General features: G+C 44.9%; 1 protein-coding gene across 1 annotated transcript in view; it reads left to right on the top strand.

Moving 5' to 3' along the window:
* AK7 (adenylate kinase 7) overlaps positions 1 to 22,136 on the top strand; it is a 76,838-nt gene extending 54,702 nt beyond the window's left edge. Inside the window, exons 11-18 of the mRNA XM_044231240.1 lie at positions 908 to 1,036; positions 2,716 to 2,845; positions 9,718 to 9,846; positions 10,219 to 10,287; positions 15,015 to 15,212; positions 18,351 to 18,571; positions 21,119 to 21,277; positions 21,959 to 22,136. Of these exons, the coding sequence (XP_044087175.1) occupies positions 908 to 1,036; positions 2,716 to 2,845; positions 9,718 to 9,846; positions 10,219 to 10,287; positions 15,015 to 15,212; positions 18,351 to 18,571; positions 21,119 to 21,277; positions 21,959 to 21,997 (1,074 nt within the window). The 3' untranslated portion in view covers positions 21,998 to 22,136. The remainder of the gene's footprint in view (positions 1 to 907; positions 1,037 to 2,715; positions 2,846 to 9,717; positions 9,847 to 10,218; positions 10,288 to 15,014; positions 15,213 to 18,350; positions 18,572 to 21,118; positions 21,278 to 21,958) is intronic.
* Positions 22,137 to 25,461: the final 3,325 nt, after the last annotated feature.

Below are 25,461 nucleotides of genomic sequence, written 5' to 3'. Positions count from 1 at the left end.
ATAATCTCAGCCCTCTCACACTGGACCAGAAATTCTATGTCTTTGTTTTCTTTGTAAGAGTAATACGACTCATATGTGGAATTTAAGAAACAGATGAACATAGGGGAAGGGAAGGAAAAATAAAATAAGATGAAATTGGAAGGAGAGAAAAACTGTGAGACTCTTAACTCTAGGAAACAAACTGAGGATTGCTGGAGGGGAGGTGGGTGGGGGGCTGGGGTAACTGGGTGACGGGCATTAGGAGGGCGTGGGATGTAATGAGCACTGGGTGTTATACACAACTGATGAATCACTGACCTCTGCCTCAGAAACTAATAATACACTATATGTTAATTAAGTTGAATTTTAAGTAAAAAGTCTTTAAAAAGTAATATAGTGTACACTACTCAAGTACTTTGTTTTTAGTACTTTTAGTACTTTTGTGTAATGCTTGAGTACTTGAGTCCTAGTTCTTCAGGATACTGTATGTTAGTTAAATTGAATTTTAAATTAAAAAGTTTTAAAAAAGAGTAATATGATAGTTTGTAATGCTCAAGTACTTTGTCCTTTAGTTCTTTTCAGTACTTTGTTTTTAGTATTTTAGTACGTCTAGTACATCCAGAGCACATGTCATTGAGCATTGTGTCCCCCATATGTCAGTCAATGCACATAGTAGATGCTCACTAAGTACCTGCTAAGCAGAATGAACAGAAAGGGCCGCTGCCTGATCGGGGGGCAGCACTGTGAGGACGAAGTGGCCCTGACCACAAAGGCCGGCTGTGGAGGAAGTGACTCCGGAGGCTTCACAGAAGAGTCAGCCTGCAGGACCCTGAGACATTCAGGAAAGGGCCCCCTTGAAGTAAAGAACACTCTGTCAAGCCATAGAGTGTGCACAACTCACCGGCCAGTCCTTGTTCTCCTTTTGCAGCCGATCAAGATCTGCATTCTGGGTCCTCCCGCTGTGGGGAAGTCCAGTATCGCCGAAGCCTTGGCCAAGCACTACAAGCTGCATCACATTAAACTGAAGGATGTCATCTCCGAAGCCATAGCGAAACTGGTAACATTTCTAACTGCTTCCCTGGGAATTTTTATATCTCAAAAGTGCTTTCCTTAGTCTCGTAATAAGGAGGCTGCTAATGTTATGTGGCATCCTGCAAAGAGATTTGTTATTTTCATTGGAGTTTCATGGCCCCCATGATTGGGGCCAACAAGAAACAGAAGCCTCCCACAGGACGTTCCTCTGTGAGATGGTAGCGCCCTTCATGATGCCCTTGAAGTCTAGTCCGTCTCCAGCTGTGGCTAAGACATGTATCTTGTATTCTCTCTGTCTACTGGAACATTTTCAGGTTTGAGGGGGGGGGTTTCTGTTTGTTTTTAAGTAGGCTCCATGCCCAGCATGGGGTCCAACACAGGGTCTGAACTCACCAGCCTGAGATCAAGACCTGAGCCGAGATCAAGAGTTGGAAGCTTAACTGACTAAATCACCGAGGCACCCCCATTTTATTTTTAGGTTTTTTTTCCATCTTAATGTGTGTTTCTCAGAGTATTATCAGACTATTTATGAACTGCTTTAAAAAGAAAGAGACTACTGGAGTGCCTTCATGGCTCTGTTGGTTAAGCTTCCGACTCCTGATTTTGTCTCAGGTCATGATCTCAGGGTTGTGACATCAAGCCCCTCATTGGGTTCCACACTGGGCATGGAACCTGCTTAAGTTTCTCTGTCTCTCTCTCTTTCTGGCCCTCCCTGCCTCGTGTGCACACACACACTTTCTCTTAACAAAAGAGAAACTATTTTCTTTTTTTTTTTTTTTAAAGATTTTTATTTATTTATTCAACAGACAGGGATCACAAGTAGGCAGAGAGGCAGGCAGAGAGAGGGGGAAGCAGGCTCCCTGCTGTGCAGAGAGCCCAATGTGGGGCTCGATCCCAGGACCCTGAGATCATGACCTGAGCCGAAGGCAGAGGCTTAACCCACTGAGCCACCCAGGCGCCCCGAGAAACTATTTTCTTAGGAAAAAAAAAAAAAGAGACTATTTTCTTAGAGCAATTTTAGGTTCATAGCAAAACTGAGAGGTAGGTACAGAAATTTTCCGTACATCCCCTACCCTTTGCGTGCATAAGCAGCGGTGTTATCAGCATGCCCGCCAGAATGGTTCCATTAGTTACAACTGGTGAACCCACACGGATACTTCATTAAGACCCAAAAGCCACTCTTTGCTTTAAGCTTTGTTCTTGGTGTTACACATCCTATGGGTTTCGACAAATGTAGAATGACACATACCATCACAGTATCACACAGAGTAGTTTTACTGCCCTAGAAATCCTCTGTGCTCTGCCTATTCATCCCACCCTCCCCTCAGCGAACTGCTTTTTATCATTTCTTTGAAAATGTAGTGACTATGGTATATTTCCTTAAATGATTACTAGAAGTCTGAATTTCTACAAAATGTGTTTCCTTCAAGTAAGATACAACCTGACACCTAGAAAAGGGTTGACTCTTAAGCAGTTCTGGTGTTAACACAGAAATGGATTCTTCTCCTAAAATAGACTGAGAAAAACCTTGAGGCTCTTAGCCATCTCTGTAGATACACGCATCCTGACGACTTCCACAATGACCATGGGTGAGCGTGTTCCCTCCTTGGACACCAGCCTTTGCCAGGATCACCCACCAGACGATTTGTGAGTAGCAGATCCATGCGGGGCATCATCCAATTGGAATATCCCTGTGGTATGTAGGAGGCGATTGTCACACCTAAGGATGAAAGGGAAGATGAAGAAGAAAGGGAGGAGGAGGAAGAGGAGGAGAATGTGGAAGATGCCCAGGAGCTCTTGGATGGCATCAAGGAAAGCATGGAACAAAATGCAGGTAGTGTGCAAGGCCGGGGGCTGCTCTTGTTGACCGACTTTGTGTCCTTGTTATAAAAGACTACTTGTTTGCTATTTCAAGTCCAGAAAATATAACAAAGAAATTTCAATCATAATCTCATCCACCCCGGTGGGAAAAAAAAATCACTATTAGTATTTTGGTGACTATCTGATCATAGGATGGGAAAGAACTACCTAAGTTAATAATAATGAAAGACCAAGGGCACCTGGGTGGCTCAGTTGTTAAGCATCTGCCTTTGGCTCAGGTCATGATCCCTGGGTCCTGAGATCAAGCCCCATATTGGGCTCCCTGCTCAATGGGGAGCCCGCTTCTCCTTCTGTCTACTGCTCCCCCTGCCTGTGCTCACTCTCTCTCTCTCTCGCTGTCTGTCAAATGAATAAATAAAGTCTTAAGAAAAAGAAACTTTAAAAATGATAATAAGGGCGCCTGGGTGGCTCAGTTGGTTGGACGACTGCTTTCGGCTCAGGTCATGATCCTGGAGTCCCGGGATCGAGTCCCGCATCGGGCTCCCAGCTCCATGGGGAGTCTGCTTCTTCCTCTGACCTTCTCCTTGCTCATGCTCTCTCTCACTCTCTCTCTCTCAAGTAAATAAATAAAATCTTTAAAAAAAAAATAAATAAAATAAAATAAAAATGATAATAAAAGACCAAATGTGTACTTATAAATATTTTATACAAATATTTTATAAATATATATAAATATATAGGTATGTATATAAATATGTAAGTATATATGTATATATTAATATATTTAAATATAAATATAAATATTTATACAAATATTTTATATCAAAAATCACTAATTAAAAGGCAAAGGAAAAACCAGGAAAAGATATTTGCCACTAAGTCAGCACTAAGATGATGAAGACTTAATATCCTTAATATATAAAATGCTCAGGCAAACTAATAAGAAAACCATTAAGTCCTTATTAGAAAAAAGAGATGGATGACATGGAGCCATAACACATGCAGGAACAAATACAAATAAACAGAAAAATACCCTTACTCATTTGGTAACTTGAACCAGTTTGTTGAACTGGGTCACTGGAGTGAGGGGTCGCTTTAAACACAGACTCTGGACTCATTCTTTCTCCACCCTTGGACAGGTTCAGGCTGGTTCCTACGCAACTCCTAGATAGTAAGTCAGTCGTCTCTTTGTTCGTTCTTTAAGAAGTCCGTTCCAGGGGCGCCTGGGTGGCTCAGTGGGTTGGGCCGCTGCCTTTGGCTCGGGTCATGGTCTCAGGCAGGGTCCTGGGATCGAGTCCCGCATCGGGCTCTCTGCTCAGCAGGGAGCCTGCTTCCTCCTCTCTCTCTCTGCCTGCCTCTCTGCCTACTTGTGATCTCTGTCTGTCAAGTAAATAAATAAAAAAATCTTTAAAAAAAAAAAGAAGTCCGTTCCAATCAAATAATTGCAAGCTGTGTTTTGAACTTAGATGTTTTCCAGGGATCTTGCTACTTGGCAGAAATTAGCATAATTTTTATTTATTTATTTATTTATTTGACAGACAGAGATCACAAGTAGGCAGAGAGGCAGGCAGAGAGAAAGAGGAGGAAGCAGGCTCCCTGCTGAGCAGAGAGCCCGATATGGGACTTGATCCCAGGACCCTGAGATCATGACCTGAGCCGAAGGCAGTGGCTTAACCCACTGAGCTACCCAGGCGCCCAGAAATGAGCATAATTTATTCGGAAACTAACACCACTTCATTTTGATTTAAGTAGGCAGTCAAGATCCTCCATCAAGCTGGTTTTACTGGTATCATCTATAGACTAGGCCAGTGTGTGACCACTGAGTTTCTCCCCTCACTACCCTCTCAAGCACGTTTGGCTTCTTTCCCCTTACCTCCTCCTCTCCTCTTTGCTGGTGACTGTTTCTGATCCCCAAGGGTTGGGCCGGGCATGTGGGAAGCAGGGGGGAAGGACAGAGGCGTGAGCCGGTCCTGGGTCCTAGGTGACAGATGGCTCCTTCCTGCTTTTGCCCTTCACACACCCTCCCACTGAGGACCGTCCACTGCATTCCTTGGGGCACAGCTCTTGACTGCCCTGCCCACTTCTGGTCTTCGGGCACCAGCCCTTTGTCCCTGCAGGTGGTCCTCTGCCCATCCACTTGTTTTCATGGGTTCTAGTCCCTCCATGCCTCCCTCTGAAGTTATCTCTCCCCCTCCTCTCGCCCCGTGCCGCTCCAGTCTGGTTCTTAGGGGCGGACATAGGTTTGTACGCCCACCACGGATGTCCACTTCAAGCAGGTAGCTGATTCGCTGTGTCTTGGTTTCTGCTTCGGTATGGGCTGGGCCAGGAGGAAGTGGCATTTAGAATCCCAGAGATGTCCCAGAGGAAAAGGAAGAGACACAAAAAACCCTCTTATAAAACCTTTTTAATTAAAAAAAATTTTTATTTATTATTTCTTTTAAAGGTTTTATTTATTTACTTGAGAGAGAGAGCGAGTGAGCTCAGAGGCAGAGGGAGAAGCAGGCTCCCCACTGAGCAGGGAGCCCAGTGCAGGGTTGCAACCCAGGACCCTGGGACCATGACCTGAGCCAAAGATAGATGCTTAACCAACTGAGCCACCCAGGTACCCCTATTATTATTATTATTAATTTTAATTAAGAAGGCTACACACCCAACGTAGGGCTCAAGCATCCCATGCTCAACTGACTGAGCCAGCCAGGTGATTCTTTTTTTTTTTTTAATTTTTTTTTTTTTAAAGTCATCTCTGTGTCTGACATGATACGCAAACTTCCGACCCTGAGATCAAGAGTAGCATGTTCCACTGACTGTAGAAAACCCAGTGTATTACTCTGAGATAAAACACTGCCTCTGCCCCACCTAGGAGACACTTGGGAGCCGGTATGCAGCTTTTAGAGAGACTAATGGGGTCCTGGCTGCCACCACTTCGGGGAGGGGAAACACCCCAAGATAAGACGTTGTGTAATGAGGACACCTGGGAAGGAAGTCTGGCAAGGCCGCGTTAGAGGGCAGAGGGCTGGGATTGTAAGGAATGTACAGGCGTCCACGGCCCTGTGTATATGCTTGGTAAGCCTGAGGGCTAGAGCCAGAGCAGGGCGCCGGGAGCAGTGAACAGCGCTGCCCCAAGGGCAGAGGATTCAGGCGAACAGGATGAGACAAAGCCTGGACGATATTTATTGGACAGAGACATGTCATTGGGCTTTGCAAAAACCCAAAAGTCATATCCAGAGTGTGTATCAGGATGGTCTGAAGTCCCGATGGGGCTCTTGGCAGCCCCGAGGAGGTGAGCACACCCAGCAGAATTTCCGTGCAGAGCCAAGGATAGTGGCGGTGCTGCTCAGACGCCACAAGGGCCTGTCCTTGGCAGCCGACTCTGTTCTCCCCCCAGATGCCAAGAAAGGCCACGCTGAGTCAGCAGCCTCTGCCTGGAGGGGCCCTGAAAGGGGACAGAGGAAGTGGCCCACAGCCACCCACCGCCTTCCTACAAGACTGAATAGTTCATTCCGTCCCCTTTAACCTTAGGAAGGTTGTTTTTGTTTTGTTTTGTTGTTTTGTTTTCTCCCTCAGGTTTGTCCCCAAATCCTTCCTGTTCATATTTACCTGAATCTAGAACATGGACCTTGATTGTGTGTGGACAAAACAAGACCTTTGATTTCCCTGCACAGACCTACCTAGAAATTTCACAGCCCGAGTGAGGACACAGAGGTCAGCTCGATTGTCCCCTCGCATGATCCGGTTTGTTAGTAAATGACTCCAACAATTCCAGTGAGACAAATTTCACAATCCCAGCGCAGCAGGGCACCTCGGGGTGCCGAGAATTCCACTCCAGTCCTGACAATGCAGCTGGAATAGGGGCCTTGCTTAAACCCGAATGCACCAGTCACCGATTCTCCGTGCTCACTTTATGTTTTTCAAAAGCATTGTGGGACGATTGAAACAAGTGGGTTGGGTTCCAGGGTCATTGGACTAGTCTTTCAACTTTTCTGTGAGTTTGAAAATAAAAATTGGGGCCACCTGGGTGGCTCAGTAGGTTAAGCGTCTGCCTTTGGCTCAGGCATGATCGCAGGGTCTGGGGATGGAGCCCCGCATCGGGCTCCCTGCTCAGCGGGGAGTCTGCTTCTCCCTCTCCCTCTGCCTCTCCCGTCTGCTTGTGCTCTTTCTCTCTCCCTCCCTCCAATGAATACATAAAATCTTAAAAAAGAAATGAAAATAAAAATTGGTGGTGGGGGACGTATGTAACTGTATAACTTCCTAGTGTCTACCCTCTGCATGGGGTATTTTAAAACCTTGGATGCACCTATTTTTGAACCATATTTTAGTAATTAGGAATATGGATTCATATTAGAATTTTTTAAAGATTTTATTTATTTACTGGCAGACACACAGCGAGAGAGAGAACACAAGCAGGGGGAGTGGGAGAGGGAGAAGCTAGCTCTCCACTGAGCAGGGAGCCCGACGTGGGACTCAATCCCAGGACTCTGTGATCATGCCTGAGCCAAAGGCAGACACTTAACCTACTGAGCCACCCAGGCGCCCCTCATACTAGCATTTTAAATATTACTTGAATGCGATAGACTTAAAATTAAAAAACAAAAAAATAAAAAGCAGGTGTCGTTTTGAAGGCTGTCCAGGAGGGCTGTGTTCATTCATTTCAAAGCAGAAGTGACAGTCCTCTTCCAAGGAGCTTCACACTGCCAGGGTCGGGGTGTATCTCTAGGAGGTCAGAGTTCTCTAGAGAGAGCCACCTGGGCCTGGCCCTTTGTGTGCCTACATGCCGTAATTATCAGAAACTGCGGCTAGAGGTCCCTTCTCGCATACTGAAGACTTCCGCTCTGAAGCAGACGGAGTGAATGGCAAAGCTGGGGCCTGGAATCAAGGGAGGGATGCCTGGAGGGGCTGAAGCCTGGTTTCTGAATATAGATGTGCATTTGCCTCAGCAACAGATCCTTCGGAAATCAGAAATAGACTGCTTAGATAAAACTTGTCTTTGAATTTTGCTGAATCCCTCGACACTTCACTTGGCTCTATTTCTTTGCATCACTGTGAACCTTACTGAGAAACAATGTCAGATCATTTCGAGGAATTTCATTATGCAAAATAACACCTTCGATTTTTTTTCTTTTCTTTTTTTTTCTTTTTTATCTCAGCCCTAACATTTAAATTTCTGAAAGACACAATTAGTTTTGAATCAGTTACTGCTTAATGAGTCATGTGTCAATGATAGAAGAAAGAAAAGGTATTTCAATGACATCATTTTATTGTCATTAATACAGTGATTAAAAATAGCAGGGGTGTCTGGGTGGCTCAGTGGGTTAAGCTGCTGCCTTCAGCTCAGGTCATGATCCTAGGGTCCTGGGATGGAGTCCCGCATGGTGGGGGGGTCCTCTGTTCAGCCGGGAGCCTGCTTCCCCCCTCCCCCCACTCTCTGCCTACTTGTGATCTCTGTCTGTCAAATAAATAAATAAATAAATAATAGCAAAAACCCGGATGCTAGGGTGGCCCAGTCTGTTAAGTGTGTGACTCTCGATTTTGGCTTAGGCCATGATCTCAGGGTTGTGAGATGGGGTCCCTTGTCTGAGCTGCTTAAGATTGCCCCTGGGGGACCTAGGGGGCTCAGTCAGGTAATCGTCTGCCTTTGGCTCAGGTCAAGATCCCAGCACCCTGGGACTGAGTGAGTAGGGCTCCTTGCTCAGCTGGGGGGTCTGCTTCTGCCACTCCCCCTGCTTGTGTTCGCTTGCTGTCTATCAAATAAATAAACAAAATCTTAAAAAAAAAAAAAAAAAGGATTATCTCCCTCTCTCTTTAAAACAAAATTTAAAAAGGAGAGAGAGAGAGACCAAAACTATTTTATATCGTAGACCCACTGATAAATTAAAAGTATGGTGTGAGCCTAGAAAGGGCTTTGTAGATCAGTCACTCCAAGTTGTCAACCCCACGATGCGGTAATGCCCACATCAGTAACGTAAGGGCAGCGCCAGGTCTCAGAAACAGTAGCCGTCTGATGATTGTGATAGAGTAACACATGACTGTCACAGGGAAGCTGCATCATTTGATCCTTCAACCGTTGTGGCAGTTTTAGAACAAACTTCTTCATCCTCAGCGATGCCACGCACCACAGGAACCGGGCGTCCAAGGCTCCAGAGGGAACTGTGTAGTAGGGCCAAGGTCGTGAATGCAGATTTGGAGAGACCTGGGTAGGGAGGTCGTTGGTTCCTGCAGCTTTAAAGAGAACCGTGCCTTTGAGAGTTAGATCAAGCTTGATTTTTATTTTTTAATTTATTTTTTACTTTCTATTTTTAAGTAATCTCTACATCCAATGTGGGCCTCGAACTCACCACCCCAGGATCAGTTGCCTGCTCTACCGACTGAGCCAGCCAGGGACCCCAAGCTTGATTTTTGTTCCAATGCAGCAAATATTTATTACTGTTATTCCATTATTAATAAGTCGTGTGTTTACAACACATGTGAATACTATCTCACTTAACTCTTACAGCACAAACATTTATCGCTCTGTATTAAGGCTATTATTACCATGTCTTAAGGCTAGAAGGCTACGGATGAAGGCGTAATATCAAAACAGAATTGAGTGAACCCTGCTGGCACACGGGCACACACGTTCCACTTCACCCAGAAGAAAATTTGGGAACTGCAGACACCAGCATTTGTTTCTGTTCTTTATTGCAGACAAGCACGTGGGGTTCTCCTATTTTATTGTGCATCACAGCTCAGAGGATCATGTTCAAAATACAAAACCACATATTTGTAACTTTAAGGGAAAATAAAAGATTTTCAGTAGTTACTTGGACTACACAACAATTTTGAGATGACTTTGTAATCCCCATGAATAATGTGACTCCCTAGTAATATATATATTTTTCTTTTTACCAGGCCAACTAGAAGATCAATATGTAATTAGATTTATCAAAGAAAAGGTAAAATCGATGCCTTGCAGGAATCAAGGTTATATTTTGGATGGATTCCCGAAGACCTATGATCAAGCTAAAGACCTGTTCAATCGTGAGTTTGAGCGTTCCCCTTATTTATTATTATTTTTTTAAAGCTTTTCTTTCTTTCTTTGTGTAAACTCTACCCCCACTGTGGGGCTCAAACTCATGACGCTGAGGTCAAGAGCCGTGTGCTGTGCGGACTGAGCCAGCCAGACGCCCCTCCTTCATCTGAGTGCTCACCTTCAGATAAGTTGCAACATATCATAGTAATAGGGACTCAGTTAAAATTTGAAAATCAGAGGGACTGTCTAAAACACATGCTTTTTCTATTTATCGTTAGTTTTCTAGTTAACATCTAGTTAAATATTTTAATTTTTTGCCGAGGGGCTGTCCACAGTGATAGCATGTAATAAACACGAGAATGTCTTTTTTGTTTTATTAGAAGAAGACGAGGAGGAAGAAGAAGAAGTCAGAGGCAAAATGTTCCCCTTTGATAAACTAATCATACCTGGTAAGTTTAAAATATTTATTTCTCAAAGGTCATATTTAGAGGAATGCCATTTTGCACCCAAACCATCTTTTTTATGTCAATAAAGCAGATCTCTCTCCGCCTGCTCTTTTTTTTGTCGGTCGGGGGTTGGAGGTAAAATGATACTCTTAAACATAAGCTCTCAAGCTAGGGAATGTATGGGAGGCAACAATCAGAAATACAGGAATATTAAGTTCTGAAATGGACAGGAGTCTCTGAGAATGTTTGTTTCTGCTGCTCCCTCTGGGAACGAAGCACAGGGAGGCCAGTCCCCTGATGGTTTGACTTCTGAGCCAGTTGGCAAGACCACCAGGGACTGGGCCCTTCCTCCCGTTTTTGGTGGTAGCCATGCCCTCATCTTTCCCATCTTTCCCAAATCCAGGGTTGAGACTGGACAGGTGCCGAGCTGTTCACTGTTCACGTAGATACACAGATGTTGCACAATGTCCTCTTGGAAGTAAAGTGTAAACAACTTATTCCATGAAAAAGGATTTGCTGACTGCAAGGCTGACATTTCTTGTGACCTTGTCTTGAACTTTTAAGGTTGTTGTTTTTTTAAATCAGTTTGCATGCGATATCATCATAGGAAACACAAAAACGGCTTTTCTCAGCAAGTGAGCCCGAGGTCATCTCTTAGGGTTGTAGGGGGAGCGTGCTCGCTTGCGTCAGAGTCCGCACGGGAGTCAGTGTATGGCTGTAACCCTCTCCCCTTGGTCCAGGAAGAGCTTGCCATGCAGCTACTGGAAGCACTGGGGCCCCCAGAGAGCAGTCATCCTCAGGGATATAGTTACTATTTATTTGCCTGAGGCCCTGAAGCCTGGGGCGGGGCGTTTGCAATACTAAAGGGGCGAGTTGTCGCGAATTTCCCATGAACATAAGTGTTGGGCTCAGAAAAAGTTAAAAACTAAAGTCGACTAAATAACCAGATCTCTCTGGTTTCTGAGAGTTTATCACTTCTGGGCAATATTCATTCATTGCAAACCGCCTGGCAAATCCTCACGCTTTCACTGGGGCAGTGCCCTGACCTGTTCGTCCATCATGTGCCCAGAACCGCAGGAGATAGGAATTCGTTGAACCTTTCTTTGCACGGCTCTGCCAGGCTGCAGTTACTCCCACGGTTACCTGATCCAGAAGCGAAAGCCCAGAGACTTACCCGAGACCATTTCCCTGGTACACGAAATGGCTTAAATTCAAACTCGGTCTCCTCTCTCCTCTGCCTCCAAAACACAGAGTTAACGAAACCCTTCCAGGAAATGGAATCACAAACGTGAAACGCTCAAAGATTCTTAACTGTGGTCTACTGGACTGCTCTCCCTCTGCTGGACGTGGTCCAAACGGGTCAAATGTGTCATCTCTTTGGAATGTTTAGTCTGCTCTTAGTAAATTATCTTCTTTCTGGAAATGGTCATTATTTTCTGTCTTCCTGGAAGAAATGAGAGGATTGTGTCATTTGTACTCAGGGAATTTTAATATAGGGAGGTGGCTGGGTGAGGACAGGAGAGGCTATTGCCATTGAAAGAAGGGACCCCAGAGTAGGGGGTATACTGTCTAGATGGTGGGGGGAAATGAGCCAGATTTGGTCAGGAAGTAGGAAGCAAGAAGCAGTGAGGGGAAGCCTAGGCCATTGCCTTAATTGGGGTTTCTGCGGGAAAGGCAAAGCAGGGCTGAGGAAATAGCTTTTTTTTTCTAAGAGGATTGGCTACTTTGAGCCGGTTCCAGTGGGTTTTGCTCTCTAGTTCCCTGGTGCCTGGCTCTGGGATGATTTAAGGCAAGGGAAATATTGGCGGCTTGGTGTGTGAGATTTATAAGCAGGGGGTGGTCACTTTGCACATGACGGCCATTCTCCTGAGTAAGTGGTTGGCCATCTTTAGGAATTAGCCAGTCCTGAAAGAGGTAGTCTCTCTCCAGGTCTGTAACGTTCCCCCTGAGATAAGGTCAAAACATCGTAAGATCCAGAAAAAAATAAATCTGATTAGTACAAGTCCCCATGCTTGACTGGAGTGGTGACACACTTGAGTCTGTGGTTGACCCAGTCATAGGTGGTGGTCTCTCTCCTTGATAAACCACTGCCTTTTATAACGGCTGCTAGCCTGCGTCTAGGTCAGTTCTTTTCTGACCTAGGGGGCTTACTTGGTTAAGTGTCCAATTCATGATACTGGCTCAGCTCGTAATCTCATGGGTCGTGAGAACAAGGCCTGTGTCATGCTCAGTGGGGAGTCTGCTCAACATTCTCTGTCTCCTTCTCCCTCTGCCCCCTTTCAAATAAATAAATAAATCTTAAAAACAAAACAAAACACAGATTTCTCATGACTCTAGATAGCCAAACACAGTGATCTCCTTGTTATATACAATCTACCAAGCAGAAATCTATTACTTGCTATCCATAGCCAGTACAAGGACAGTAGATGTTCCTTTAAAAAAAAAAAAAAAAGATTTGTTTATTTGAGAGAGAGAGCACGTGAGTGGGAGGAGGAGCAGAGAGAAAGGGAGAGAATCATAAGCAGACGCTGAGCTGAGCTGGGAGCCCAACACGGGCTCGATCTCACAAATCTGAGATCACAACCTGAGCTAAAATCAAAAGTAGGATATTCAACCAACCGCTCCACCCAGGCTCCCCAGGACAGTAGATGGTCTGAATCATTATCTCGAGAGACTGCAAAATCCTGAAGTTCTGTCTGAATCATAAGAGAGAAAGGACTTTTAAAAATATCACCTGGCTGCCTCAGGCAATAGAGCACACAACTCTTGATCTTGGAGTCAGGAGTACAAGCCCTATGTTGGGTATAGAGCTTCCAAAAGAAAAAGAAAAAAAAAAAAAAAGAAGAAGAAACCATCTAGTGGGGAATATATTTCATCCTGCTAAAATTCTTGAAAGTCAGAAGCCAAGTCCATCACTGTTCTTGGTGTTTGGCTGACTGGAACCTTTCTTCTCCCAGTCACTGGGAAGAAAAATACAGCATCGCATTTTAAACGTCTTAGATCACTAACAGATTTATTAACTTTTCTTTTTTTTTTTATTTTTTTTAAAGATTTTTATTTATTTATTTGACAGAGAGAGATCACAAGTAGGCAGAGAGGCAGGCAGAGAGAGAGAGGAGGAAGCAGGCTCCCCGCTGAGCAGAGAGCCCGATGCGGGACTCGATCCCAGGACCCTGAGATCATGACCTGAGCCGAAGGCAGCGGCCTAACCCACTGAGCCACCCAGGCGCCCAGATTTATTAACTTTTCTTCTAGGTGTCTGACATCATGGAGCTTAACTAGATTCAAATTTCAATGACTTTGTTGACATCATTTCAATTCAAGTACTATACCGGCATTTGGAGGTCTAGCTATCTCCTCTCCTTTTCAGAATATAGCCACTCATGAAAATCAGATGATCACAGATGAGCATCTAAACTAAATTAAAATAGGTCAGAATAGTGGCAGCTTCAGACTATTGTTATGAATTTACTGGATCTTGTTCCGCAAGCTCTGTCCTCAACCTTGATTTTCACTGTTCATGCAGGGAGCAGATGGTACTCACTGGAGGGCCACTTGCCCCGTAGGCACCCTCTGCTCTGGGCTCTGCTCTGTACGCTTCCTTTTCTCACTCATTCAAGAAATCTTATTAGAATGCATTTGAGTGAAGATGGCCTTATTATGTGGCAAACCGATACAATTTAATTAATTAATTAATCTTTAAGTGTCTCAATAAAACTTAATTTACAAAGTCAGGTGATGGGCCCGGGTTGGCCCACAGAAAACCAGTACAATTTCAGGATAAAAATTAAATGGCTTCCAGGCTTCGCCGGACTCTTACGGGTAGCACGTTATTGGTTAATGATCTGGGCACCGCGTACTCTGACCACGCTGAGAACCTCTGAGAATAGTAACTCACCTAGAAAGTCTGTTTCACTGATGTGTGCTCTGATGACTCATTCACACAACTTACATCCACCGAACTTATATGGGAAGCTGGAGAAACAGTTGCTTTCATAAGTTAAAAGAAAATCACAGGTGGATGAAATGACCCCCATCGTTAATCTGATTCCCGGGTCAGACATCAGATAGGCGCTCTGTTGAATGGGAGGCAGACGCTACGTGAGAAGAGAGCTGGATCCTGGGGAAACTCAAATCCCATGGGGAGCCCTTGTTTTTATTAATTGGCCAAATTGGCCATCAGTTCGCTAAGCCGCTAGTCTCCTTGGGAGCCTGTGATGCTGTGCAGGGAGGCGAGGGAAGGTGCAGTGGGGCCTGGCTGGGAGGCGGCTGATGGTTGATGCCACAGGGTTTTCAGAGATGTGCTAATTCCGATTTCTGATGCGTTTTGTTATCGGATTTCTTTTTACTCGATGATTAGATTTGCTACCATTTGCTTTTTATTTGCTTTATTTTTCTCATTAGAGATTTGCACTTTCCAATTTCTGCTTTTTTTTTTTTTTCATAAAAGGAAGAAAGGAGGGAAAGAATGAGAAAGGAAGAAGGGGAAAAATAGAAAACTAACAGATCTCACAAAGTGCCAGCTGGCTGGGCCTCATGGGGAGGTGTCTGGAAATGTCAGTGATTTGTATGCATGTAATCTCCTAGGTGAGAGGCGGCAGGGAGGGAGGCCAGTTAGTCATTGAGGTCCAGCCTGGTCACCGGACATTTCGGTTAGCGCTGGCCCGGGCCACCTGCAGGTTAGACCCTCCATTCCTCGGGTTAACTCAGGAGCCCCGCTCTCTCCCCAGAGTTCGTTTGCGTGCTGGACGCCTCGGATGAGTTCCTGAAGGAGCGGGTGATGAACCTCCCCGAGAGTGTCGTGGCGGGAACCCACTACAGCCAGGACCGCTTCCTCCGGGCCCTGAGCAACTACCGGGACCTCAATACCGAGGATGAGACTGTCATCAACTATTTCGATGAGATTGAAATCCACCCGATACATATTGGTATGAGCGAGGCTCGAGACTAAGGTCAGCGTGAAGAACCACTGACAAGTGTCAGGACCCCATCCCTCCGCCCCCAGGCACCCCTGGTGCAAGTCTGGAGTCTGTGGAGTCTGGAGTCTGTTGCAGGGCTGAGGGCGGGACAGGGAAGCAGAGCTTGTGTCCCTGGGGCCAGAAGATCACAGGACAAACAGGGCTTTCCTTCTGGCGAGTCCTTCTACTTGAGGATTTGGTGTGTGGTTGGGGCGGTGTTGGGGCATATGAAAATATATGCATAGGTTATGAAATCGAATACCAAATTGGCATTTTTTTTTAAAGAATTTATTTATTTGACAGAGAGTGAGAGGAGAGAGAGCACAAGTGGGGGGAGCAGCAGAGGGAGAGGGGGAAGCAGGCTCCCCGCCGAGCAAGGAGCCTGATGCGGGACTCGATCCCAGAATCCTGAGATCATGACCCGGGCTGAAGGCAGAGGCTTAACCCACTGAGCCACCCAGGTGTCCCCCCAATTGGCATTTTTTTGAAGGACACTTCAAAGATATGTGTATTTGCTGCCGGCTGCTTCCGTGGGGGCAGTGTCTTGTCCCCAGAGCTTTGCAGGGCCCTGTTGTTCTTCCCAGAGTCCCTCCTGACCTTTAGGCTGGCTGTCTGACCCTCCATCGCTACTCAGAAAGCAAATTGTCCTTCACCGCATTCCCCTTTATTTCCAGTAAGCACTGAACTCAGATCTCAGCAGCCAGCAGGCACTCAGTAAGTAGGATCTGTCATCAGCCTCACTTGGCCGTCACTGTTCCTGGCTCCAAATCTCAGCTGTCATAGGGTGTTTCTACTTCCCTGGGCTTTGGTGAACCGCTGAACTTCCTTTCTGGCTTCCTGGATCTTGACATTTCTTCCTCCCCTGAGTTTGGTGAGGAACCCCTAGCCTGGTGGATCTCAGTGGCCAGGCTGACCCCTGGGGGTCTTTTAGGGTCTCTCTTTGCCCTCAAGAGCCAGAGAGGACAGGATCTGGACCCTGGAGTGCTGGTAGGTGTACCGCCAAGGAACCGTGCCCACATGAAGCAGGAGAGCTGGTCTCAGGGCTGGCTCTACTCATCTGTGTTCTCATCTGTGAAATGGGAAAATACCCCCTGCCTTGTAGAGTTATTACAAATGCAGAGATAGGAGATAGGAAGTGTCTGGTGCAATGGTTGACTAATTTTGTTATTACTAAGACATGACATAGTGTGCTGTTAAGCAATAACAAGATAATGCAATTTATAAATCTACAAAATCTGTTTGGCCCCCGAAGAAGTGATTGGGTTTTGTCCTCCTCAGGACATGTCTGTGTGCCCTGGACTCACATTTTCCATGTAAAACCTTAGGATTTGAATCTACTAATATGGAAAGTAGCTCACCCTATTTGATAGAGAACTAGGAGAGAATGGTGAGGACATTGCACAAAAACAGTGATTGCCATCTTTTCAGTAATGCTCAGAAAGTGATTTATGGAAAAATCAGGAAAGCCCTGGGGAGAAATGTTGAGAAAGACAGAAACGAAGGGAGGACTGGATGCGAGGTCATTGTGTGTGTGTGCTGGTCACATTTGACCTCATCTCCACCCTGACAAGGAGGAGATGACGTTAAAGGGAAGGGAGAGATAAATCTTAGTGGGGATGGGGGTGGGGGAGGGGTCAAGGTCAGGAATGCAGGCTACTGGGCCCTGCCGGAGAAGGATCAGGAACAGGGCTGGCACCTGCATTTTCTCTTGGCAAGTCTGGACTTCTCTCCTCTCTCAGAGTCTCTTTCTTTCTGGCTCTTTGGACCAGCATATCTCCTCCATCATTCACGTAGTGAACTGGGGACGCCCCACAGCCCAGGAGTTTCTATCCTGGGAGCCAAGCCTAGAGCTAGACCTTCCACCCTAACAACACAGCCCTAGAAGGGCAAATCCAAAGTCATGGTTTGGGCAGGTTCCCACCCCCAATCAGCAGTTCCCCTGTCCCAGGGTGAGGGCAAAAGTATTGGTTTGGGCAGCACTGGTCTCCCAAAGTGAGCCTCTTCAAAAGTGTTTCAGAGCACTTTCAAGCACATCAAGTTGTAATTACTGTTAGAGAAATTGGGAGAAATACATTAAAGTGTCAGAGTGCAGGCAAGGCATGGAATATATGAATTTTGTTTTATTTTGCTTTTGTTCACTTTTGGGGGCTTGCTTCCTCCCACCAAGTGATGTATATTGACCCTTCTTCCCCTCTTCCCAAGCAGAAGCTAGAGGTGTCTCTAGTCTGGGTCAAGGTCATAGTGTAGGAACGCAGGGAGGGGGTGTGGCGATGGTTGTGCCATGAGGGCAAGGTCTTTACTCCTAGGAAGATCTGAGGCACTGAGAACAAAAATCGTCCACTGTACACCCTTCTGATGGGGGCACTTTCCTAGCAAACCCAAGAGAGTGGTATAGAATGTCGTGTTGAGCAACTTTGTAGAGAAACCCATGGTTTACCAAAAAGCTGCTGCTGATTTGTTGTTGTTGTTGTTGTTGTTGTTGTTGTTTTGGTCTCGATGTTAAATTAGTTGGATATTCTAGAATTTGGACTTTTCCCTATTCAAGTAGGCTAACTGAAATGGTTTGTTTTACTTATTAATTAAAAATGTATCCCAGGATCATTGAGTTTCAGAAACAGGAAAAAAAAAAAGAAAAGAAAAGAAAAAGAAATGGGGGAACTCCTGTCGGGCTTTCAGCAAGTATAGGGCTTCCTCCTGTGGGAACCCCCACAGCAGCATCTCTCTCTGCTTGGATGCTTCCAGGGATGGAGAACTCTTTTTTTTTTTTTTTTTTAAGGAAGTCCATCCCACCCATCCCCCACTGCTCAAAATCAGCACTGTCAGAGCTCAAAAACGGAGCCCCCCCCTTCCCCCCAGACCCAGGACTCCCAGACACAGGGCTGGTATTTGCTCGTGAGCCAAGAAATCCTGAGCCATCCTGGCCACCGGAACAGCAAAGCCCAGTGTGGTCATTTCCTAACGTAACAAAACATAACATAACATCATGGTAATTTACATTTCCACAGCACATTTATGAGAACAAAGAATTTTCCCGAATGGGGTCTCAGAGTAGTACCTTGGAGAATGTAAGTGTGTGCTGATCTCCTTCCTCTCTCTTGCTATTGAAAGATGTAGGAAAACTTGAAGACCCTCAAAACAGACTTGCCATCAAACAGCTCATCAAAGAGATTGGGGAGCCTCGAAATTATGGCCTAACGGAAGAAGAGAAGGCAGAGGAGGAGCGGAGGGCTGCAGAGGAGAGGCTGGCCAAGGAGGCCATGGAGGAGGCGGAACGGGAGCACAGGGAAGCCGTGGAGCTGGCAGAGAAGATGGCGCGCTGGGAGGAGTGGGTGCGTGTGTGTGTGCGCGGGTCTGGGGGTGGTACGCCAAGCCGTTTTGGCAGCTGCACTTCCCATCCTGCTCCTAGAGAAATGTCATGGAAATACCCAAGCGTGTGTTTGTGTTTGTTTTGGTTTTGGTTTTGGTTTGTTTTGTCATATGGCAATTTCCTAAAAAGTGTCCGTGGTCTTTTGCTTGGGATAAATAATCGCAATAATAGTACCTAGCCTTCACCAGGAGCATTGATAATCCAGATCCTTGTAACTGGGTCCCATGGTGCCGTAGGCCTACCTTGGGATTTCCTCTGATTTTCCTCCATTTACACATCTCACCTGGATGGTCAGCCTCATTCACCCTCTTGATTCCCCAAATCATGGATTCCTGCCTATTCTGCTACTGAAAATCGCACTCAGATCCTTCCACAGCTCCTCACTTCTGATCAGGGTCGGAGTTTCTCGCTGGAATCATGGTGCCTCCTCCCTGGCCTCCCCGCTGGGCTCCTGTCCATCTCCAGCCTGTTCCCATGCTGCCGCTGGCGGTCCTTTTAATGTACAGACCCACGTGGGCAATTCCCTGTGCGAACGTTTCACAGGCTTCCATCACCGTGAGACTCATTATTGGGGCCTTCCAGGTTCTGGCGTGATGCATTTCAACAAGACACTGTGTCCGCAGCTAACTTCCATACTTGCTTTGAGTCTTTCCTAAAAAGCTCTCTTTCCAAGGAAGCCTTTCCTGCACACCATATTTAAAATGTCAACCCCTGCGTCTCCCCATCGCATGGCCCATCCCCTTTTATAGGTCTCAATTTCCCTCTTTGCACTTATTCTCAGAGACTATATATTTTATATATTTATCTTGCTGTCTTTTCTCTGCACAGAATTTAAATCGCATGAGGACAAGGATTTTTTTCTATTGCTGTTCAATACCACATGTCCAATGCCAAGAACTGTGCTTGACACTCAACTTGAACTTGACTTGAACTTAACAGACACTCAACAAATATTTGTGGAAGGAACGGGAGATGAAGGAAGGATGTCCTTAAGCACACATCTTTGGGTGCCCGATTATCTCCTTAGCATGAACTCCTGAATTTTGTTAGGTCAGACTACATGTGGTTTAATTTTGATACATATTTCAAAACTACCTTCCAGCAAGTGTAGAGCAGCTCACACCTTGTTTACCAGTGGCTTTCCCTACACTTCCTCCAATGCTGCTTTCTCAGTTTTGCTCACAAAATATCAACCAGATAACCAAAACCCCATCCCATTGCTTTAATGTTCATCTCTCAGGTTAGGCATGTACCAACTCTGCCTGTGTTCATTGGCATTTCTATTTCTCGTGTTGCACGTTTTCTCTGCCCATGTTTGGGCGGTATGTTCTTTTCTTAGTATTTTTCAAGAACAGCTCCCGATAAGGTAGTGTAGTCATAGAAACAGGAGGGGGCTCATGAGACAAGGGTCTCCCAGGCTGTGGTGCTAGAGTCAAAGTCTCACTCCTTCTCCGTGTAGCTTTGTGGTTCTGTACAGAATTCTCTCTGTGTCTCCGTTTCTCCATCTGTGAGAGGAGGAGGAGGATAGTACCTGCTTCATACAGTGATGGGGTGATGAGTCAGTAATGTGCAGATGTATGCAAATTGTGTTCCTCTCGTGATAGCCTAGCTTTTTATAATCTGTTGCAAATGGTTTTTCTCAACTCATCATTTATGTTTTGACAGCATTTATGGTGTGTCTTCTGGACATAGAGAAGTTTTATTGTTGTATGTAGTCAAATCCATCAGTCCATTTCCCATGTTGGTTTATGGGTTTACGTCTTGCTGGGAAAAATGCTTTTTTAACAGATAATATCATCTAGAACTCTTTATCTTGCAAGTGATAGAAAAGCAAACTCAATATGGCTTAGAAATAAAGAAAACTTAACGGATTCACTCAAATCAAGGAGGGGGGCAGGTAGAGCTGGCTTCAGGCAAGGCTTGATATGTGACTCAGATGATTCATCAAGGACCTGGGGTCCCTATCTCTGCTCTGCTCTCCACGCTGGCATCATCCTTGGGTTCTACCTGATGTGCTTCTCCTTTATTAATATCCACAGGCAGGAGGTGGGCTGGACTGATGGGATTAAGTCCCACCTAAACTACCAGGCTAAGAAGGGAGATTTCTCAAAGGAATCTGGAATTACTATTCCCAAGAGAGGAGGGACCATATGCCAAGCAAGGAATAATACGTGTTCACCAGATGAATACCTTCTAGACTTTCTATTAGCACTTCTGTGATTCTTTCCCTCATGCCTTTCTTCCCCCACTCCCGCTCGCTCTTCATCTGGGCAGCTAGAAATTATCTTGATTTAAGATTTGAGTTTGGGATCCAGTTTATTATTTTCTAGCACACTAAGCAGTTGTTACAACACCATTTATATCTTTTCTCTGCTGTTTGCGATGCCAACTTTATCATAATCTAGTGGCCACGTACAGCAGTATTGGGTTCCAATGTACTCTGGGGTGAATCAGGTGAATGTGTTCTCCCCTTTCTGTTTACCCCAACCCCCAAATGTTCTATTTGTAGAATAAGCGACTAGAGGAAGTGAAAAGAGAAGAAAGAGAACTACTAGAGGCCCAGTCTATTCCCCTGAGAAACTATTTAATGACCCACGTGATGCCAACCCTGATGCAGGGTCTGAATGAGTGTTGTAAGGTCAGACCGGATGATCCCGTTGATTTTCTGGTAAGAGATATTTGTTTTACTATCAATTTGAAATTAAAAGATGCCCAAATCTGGGGCACCTGGGTGATTCAGTGGGTTAAAGCCTCTGCCTTTGGCTCAGGTCATGATCCCAGGGTCCTGGGATCGAGCCCCACATCGGGCTTTCTGCTCAGCAGGGAGCCTGCTTCCTCCTCTCTCTCTGCCTGCTTCTCTGCCTACTTGTGATCTCTGTCTGTCAAATAAATAAATAAAATCTTAAAAAAAAAAAAAGGTGCCCGAATCTAAACAAAAAGCTAGTTGAGATAGAGAAAGCATTGTGCCTTAAGATGAAATAGCCTCTTAAGACCTTCACAGTTTATAGCAAGATTTTCTTACTCGTTTGAAAGTAAAGATTTATGTACTTTTATTTTATTTTTTATTTTTTATTTTTTTTTTAAGATTTTATTTATTTATTTGAGAGAGAGACAGTGAGAGAGAGCATGAGCGAGGAGAAGATCAGAGAGCGAAGCAGACTCCCCATGGAGCTGGGAGCCCGATGCGGGACTCGATCCCGGGACTCCGGGATCATGACCTGAGCCGAAGGCAGTCGTCCAACCAACTGAGCCACCCAGGCGTCCCTGTACTTTTATTTTGAAATGATAAATAGTAGTAGTACTGTCTTCTAAACCGATGTGTCTTTTTTTTTCTCTCTTTCAATTATAGGCAGAGTATCTCTTCAAGAACAATCCTGAAACGCAGTGAAAATTTAAAGATTGGGTGTGATACACCTTTAGAGTTAGCGATGAGGTTAAAATTGTGATTTGGAATTCTCGAAAAAAAATGTTTTTCCAGTTTTTGGAAAATTCTTTGTTTTCCCCCTAAGCAAATACTTTATTTTTTCTTAATACTTTATAATTTTGGGGGGCCAATACTTTATTAAGTAGAATCATTAAAAAAAGCTGATGGCAATGAGTGACTTTGTTAAAGAACTGTATTTTAAAGGTAAATTGATGAAGTATCTGTGTATAGTTCATAGGACAAATATTGATATAACATTTCATTCTTAGTCAAAGTGTTCTGCACACTTGGATTTACAGTAATTTATAGCATGAAGAGAATCAGACTGTATATTATTTGAACATGTAGGCTGATGACTTTACATAGTTTGCTATTGTCCTAGTGCCAATGGTGTCAGAAAGAAATGACAATGGTTTATGCTTTGGTGACTCACGCTAAGTCAGATGTCATTGGTTTCCAGGGGTAAATTTTTGAGTTCAGGGTCACTATCTTAAGCAATGAGTCATAGAGAGAATTATAAACCTTTTGGTAGAAAAAAATACCATAACAATAAATAATCCCAGTATTTGTGGTAATTAAAAGTTAAATATTTTCAACAAACTTTATAATATAGCCATAAGCATTCAATCCCTACGGTCTTTTCCAGCTTGAAAAATCCCGTAATTCCCAGAATTATACACTATGAGAAGTTACACTGAATGAGAAATGTATTAAAATATATTTCATCTTGGGGCACCTGGGTGGCTCATTCTGTTAAGTGTCATCCTTTGGTTTGGGGTCATGATCCCATGGTCCTGGGATAGAGCCCTGAGTCAGGCTCCTGCTCCGGGGAGAGCCTGCTTTTCCCCTCTCTCTGTCCCCCTTGCCCCTTCGCCCCCCTGCTCTTACTTGATCTCTCTTGCTCACTCTATCTCAAATACATAAATAAAATCTTAAAAAAATAAAATATATTTCATCTCTTTAAATAATGTAATTTGAATATAACTGCACTGTTTTTTTTATTATAGTAAAATACATACAACATAACATTTATCACTGTGACCTTAAAGTGTACAAGTTGTGGCACTAGGTGCATCGGTTGTATTTATTCCATGAAAGGGAGGTATATGCAAAATGACTTCCTAGGGCTGAGGGAGCAGGAGGACAAAAGAAAAAGACTGACAAGCCCAGCTTGACAAGAAATGGTTTATTAAGGAGATTTATGGACAGAAGTAGGTCTCAGGGTAGTTCCTAGACCATTAGGTCCCCAACAACACCCCCCCCCCCCCGCTTAAGAGCTGCTTTTATAGCCCTAGGAGCTGGAAGTCCACCCAGTCGGAGAATAGGTGTCTGTTGGGGCACATGGGTGGCTCAGTCGTTGAGCTTCTGACTCTAGATTTCTGCTCAGGTCCTGAACTCAGGGTTGTGAGACTGAGCTCCACTGGGGGTGGAGCTGCTGGAGATTCTCTTCCTCCCTCTATCTCTGCCCCCTCCCCCTTTAGAACAACAACAATGACAAAGAATAGGTATGTGTCAGAGTCCTATTTCCAGGGCAGATCATGGACATTATGCCCTAAGGGTGTGCTTAAGGGTGTGGTTAAACAAAAGGAAAGAATGTTGAGTGAAGGCTTGAGCTCAAGAAGAGTTGTCTGTCTACTGTCAGCATTTGCCCAAGATGGTTTTGGCCTGGTTTACACAGCCCTGGACAAGCACTACCACTACCTAGTTTTAGAACCTTTCCATCACCCCAGTGGAAATCCTGTACCCTGTACTATCCCTTCAACCCAGGTCCTGGCAACCACTAATCTGCTTCCTGTCTCTACAGATTTGTTTCTTCTGGGTATTTACATAAACAAAATCACTCAATATGTGGCCTTTCGTGTCTTCTTTCATGGGCATGTCTCCAAGGCTCATGCCGTGGCATGGATCAGGGCTTCATCCTGTTGAAGGCTGAATAATATTGTACTGTACAAATGCACCACAGGCTCTTGAACCATTCATTCGTTGAGGGACAATTTGGGTCATTTCCATCTTTTAGATACCGTGAAATGCTGCTATGCATATTTGTGTATAGGTTCTTGTTTGAACAGCTGGTGTCAATTTTGTGGGGGGCAGATACCTAAGAGCGGAATTGCTATCACACTGTAATTCTCTGTTTAACTTCCTGAGGAACTGCTGAGACCATCTCCACAGTAGCTGCATCACTGTCACTCCCACCAGCAATGCAGGAGGATTCCAATTTCTCTGCATACTTAAGCTTGTTATTGTGTGTGTGCATGTGGGGGCACGTGTGTGCACATGCCGGTGATGCTAATGGGTCTGAAATGTGTCACACTGTGACTAAGCATGTTTACACATGCCTGCCGGCCATGTGTATATCTTCTTTGGGAGACATGTACCATTCAAGTCCTTTGCTCACTTTGTATTTGTCTTTTTGCTATTGAACTGTACAAGTTTTTTTTATATATTCTTCATGCAAGACCCCTATCAGATACATGATTTGCAAATATTTTCCCCTCTTCCATGGCTTGTCTTTTCACTCTCTTGACAGGTGTCCTTGAATGCACAAAATCTCATTTTGGTGACATCCAATTACCTCCTCTTCTGCTTCCCTGCACTACTTTTGACCCTGAAACTTTAATCAAAGACACTAAGTAAACAGAGCACATCTTCAAGTTTGAAGTCATTGGCCTTCATAATACTTACCTTCCCTGCCTTCACGATGGATATATTCCATGACCTTGCTTCTTAGTTCACTGAGAAAACCCACACAATCCAAAGAGCTGTTCTATCCTCCTGCTACAAACTAGCTCTGTTTCCCTTCTGTGCTTCCATCTACGACCAACTCCTGACTTGTGCCTGGATGCCACCTCGTCTCACATCATCAGATGCTGCTCCTAGAACTACGCTTCTCTCTCACAGCCAGATTTCTCCCTCGTTTCTGGATCATCACCCTTCGCTTCCAACTTAATGTACTAGCTCCTACATTTCAAAACAAAACGAGGGGTGCCTGGGTGGCTCAACTGGTTAAACGGCTGCTTTTGGCTCAGGTCATGATTCCGGGGTCCTGGGATTGAGCCTGGCATCAGGCTCCCTGCTCAGCAGAGAGCCTGCTTCTTTCTCTCCCTCTGCCTGCCACTCTGCTTACTTGTGCTCTCTCTCTCTGTCAAATAAATAAATAAAATCTTTAAAAACAAACAAAACAGAAAATGAGACTGAAACAGATTAAAATGCAGAAAACTTCCTTGACCTCTGCAGCCTCCTCCAGCCATGGCCCCAGTATCCTGTCCCTCTTTAGATCAAGGTTACCAGTGTCCTTCAAGACCTCCAAATCCAACTGTCAAATCCTACTTGACCTCTCCGAGCATTTCATCATTTTCTCCTTGAAACCCTCTCTCCCCTCCACCAGAATGTTGAAAGCAAGGCCAATCCAATTTCTAAGCACACTC

Source organism: Neovison vison, chromosome 13, assembly GCF_020171115.1.
Source record: "Neovison vison isolate M4711 chromosome 13, ASM_NN_V1, whole genome shotgun sequence".
NCBI classification, from domain to species: Eukaryota; Metazoa; Chordata; class Mammalia; order Carnivora; family Mustelidae; genus Neogale; species Neogale vison.
This window is presented reverse-complemented; position numbering and strand designations above follow the sequence as displayed.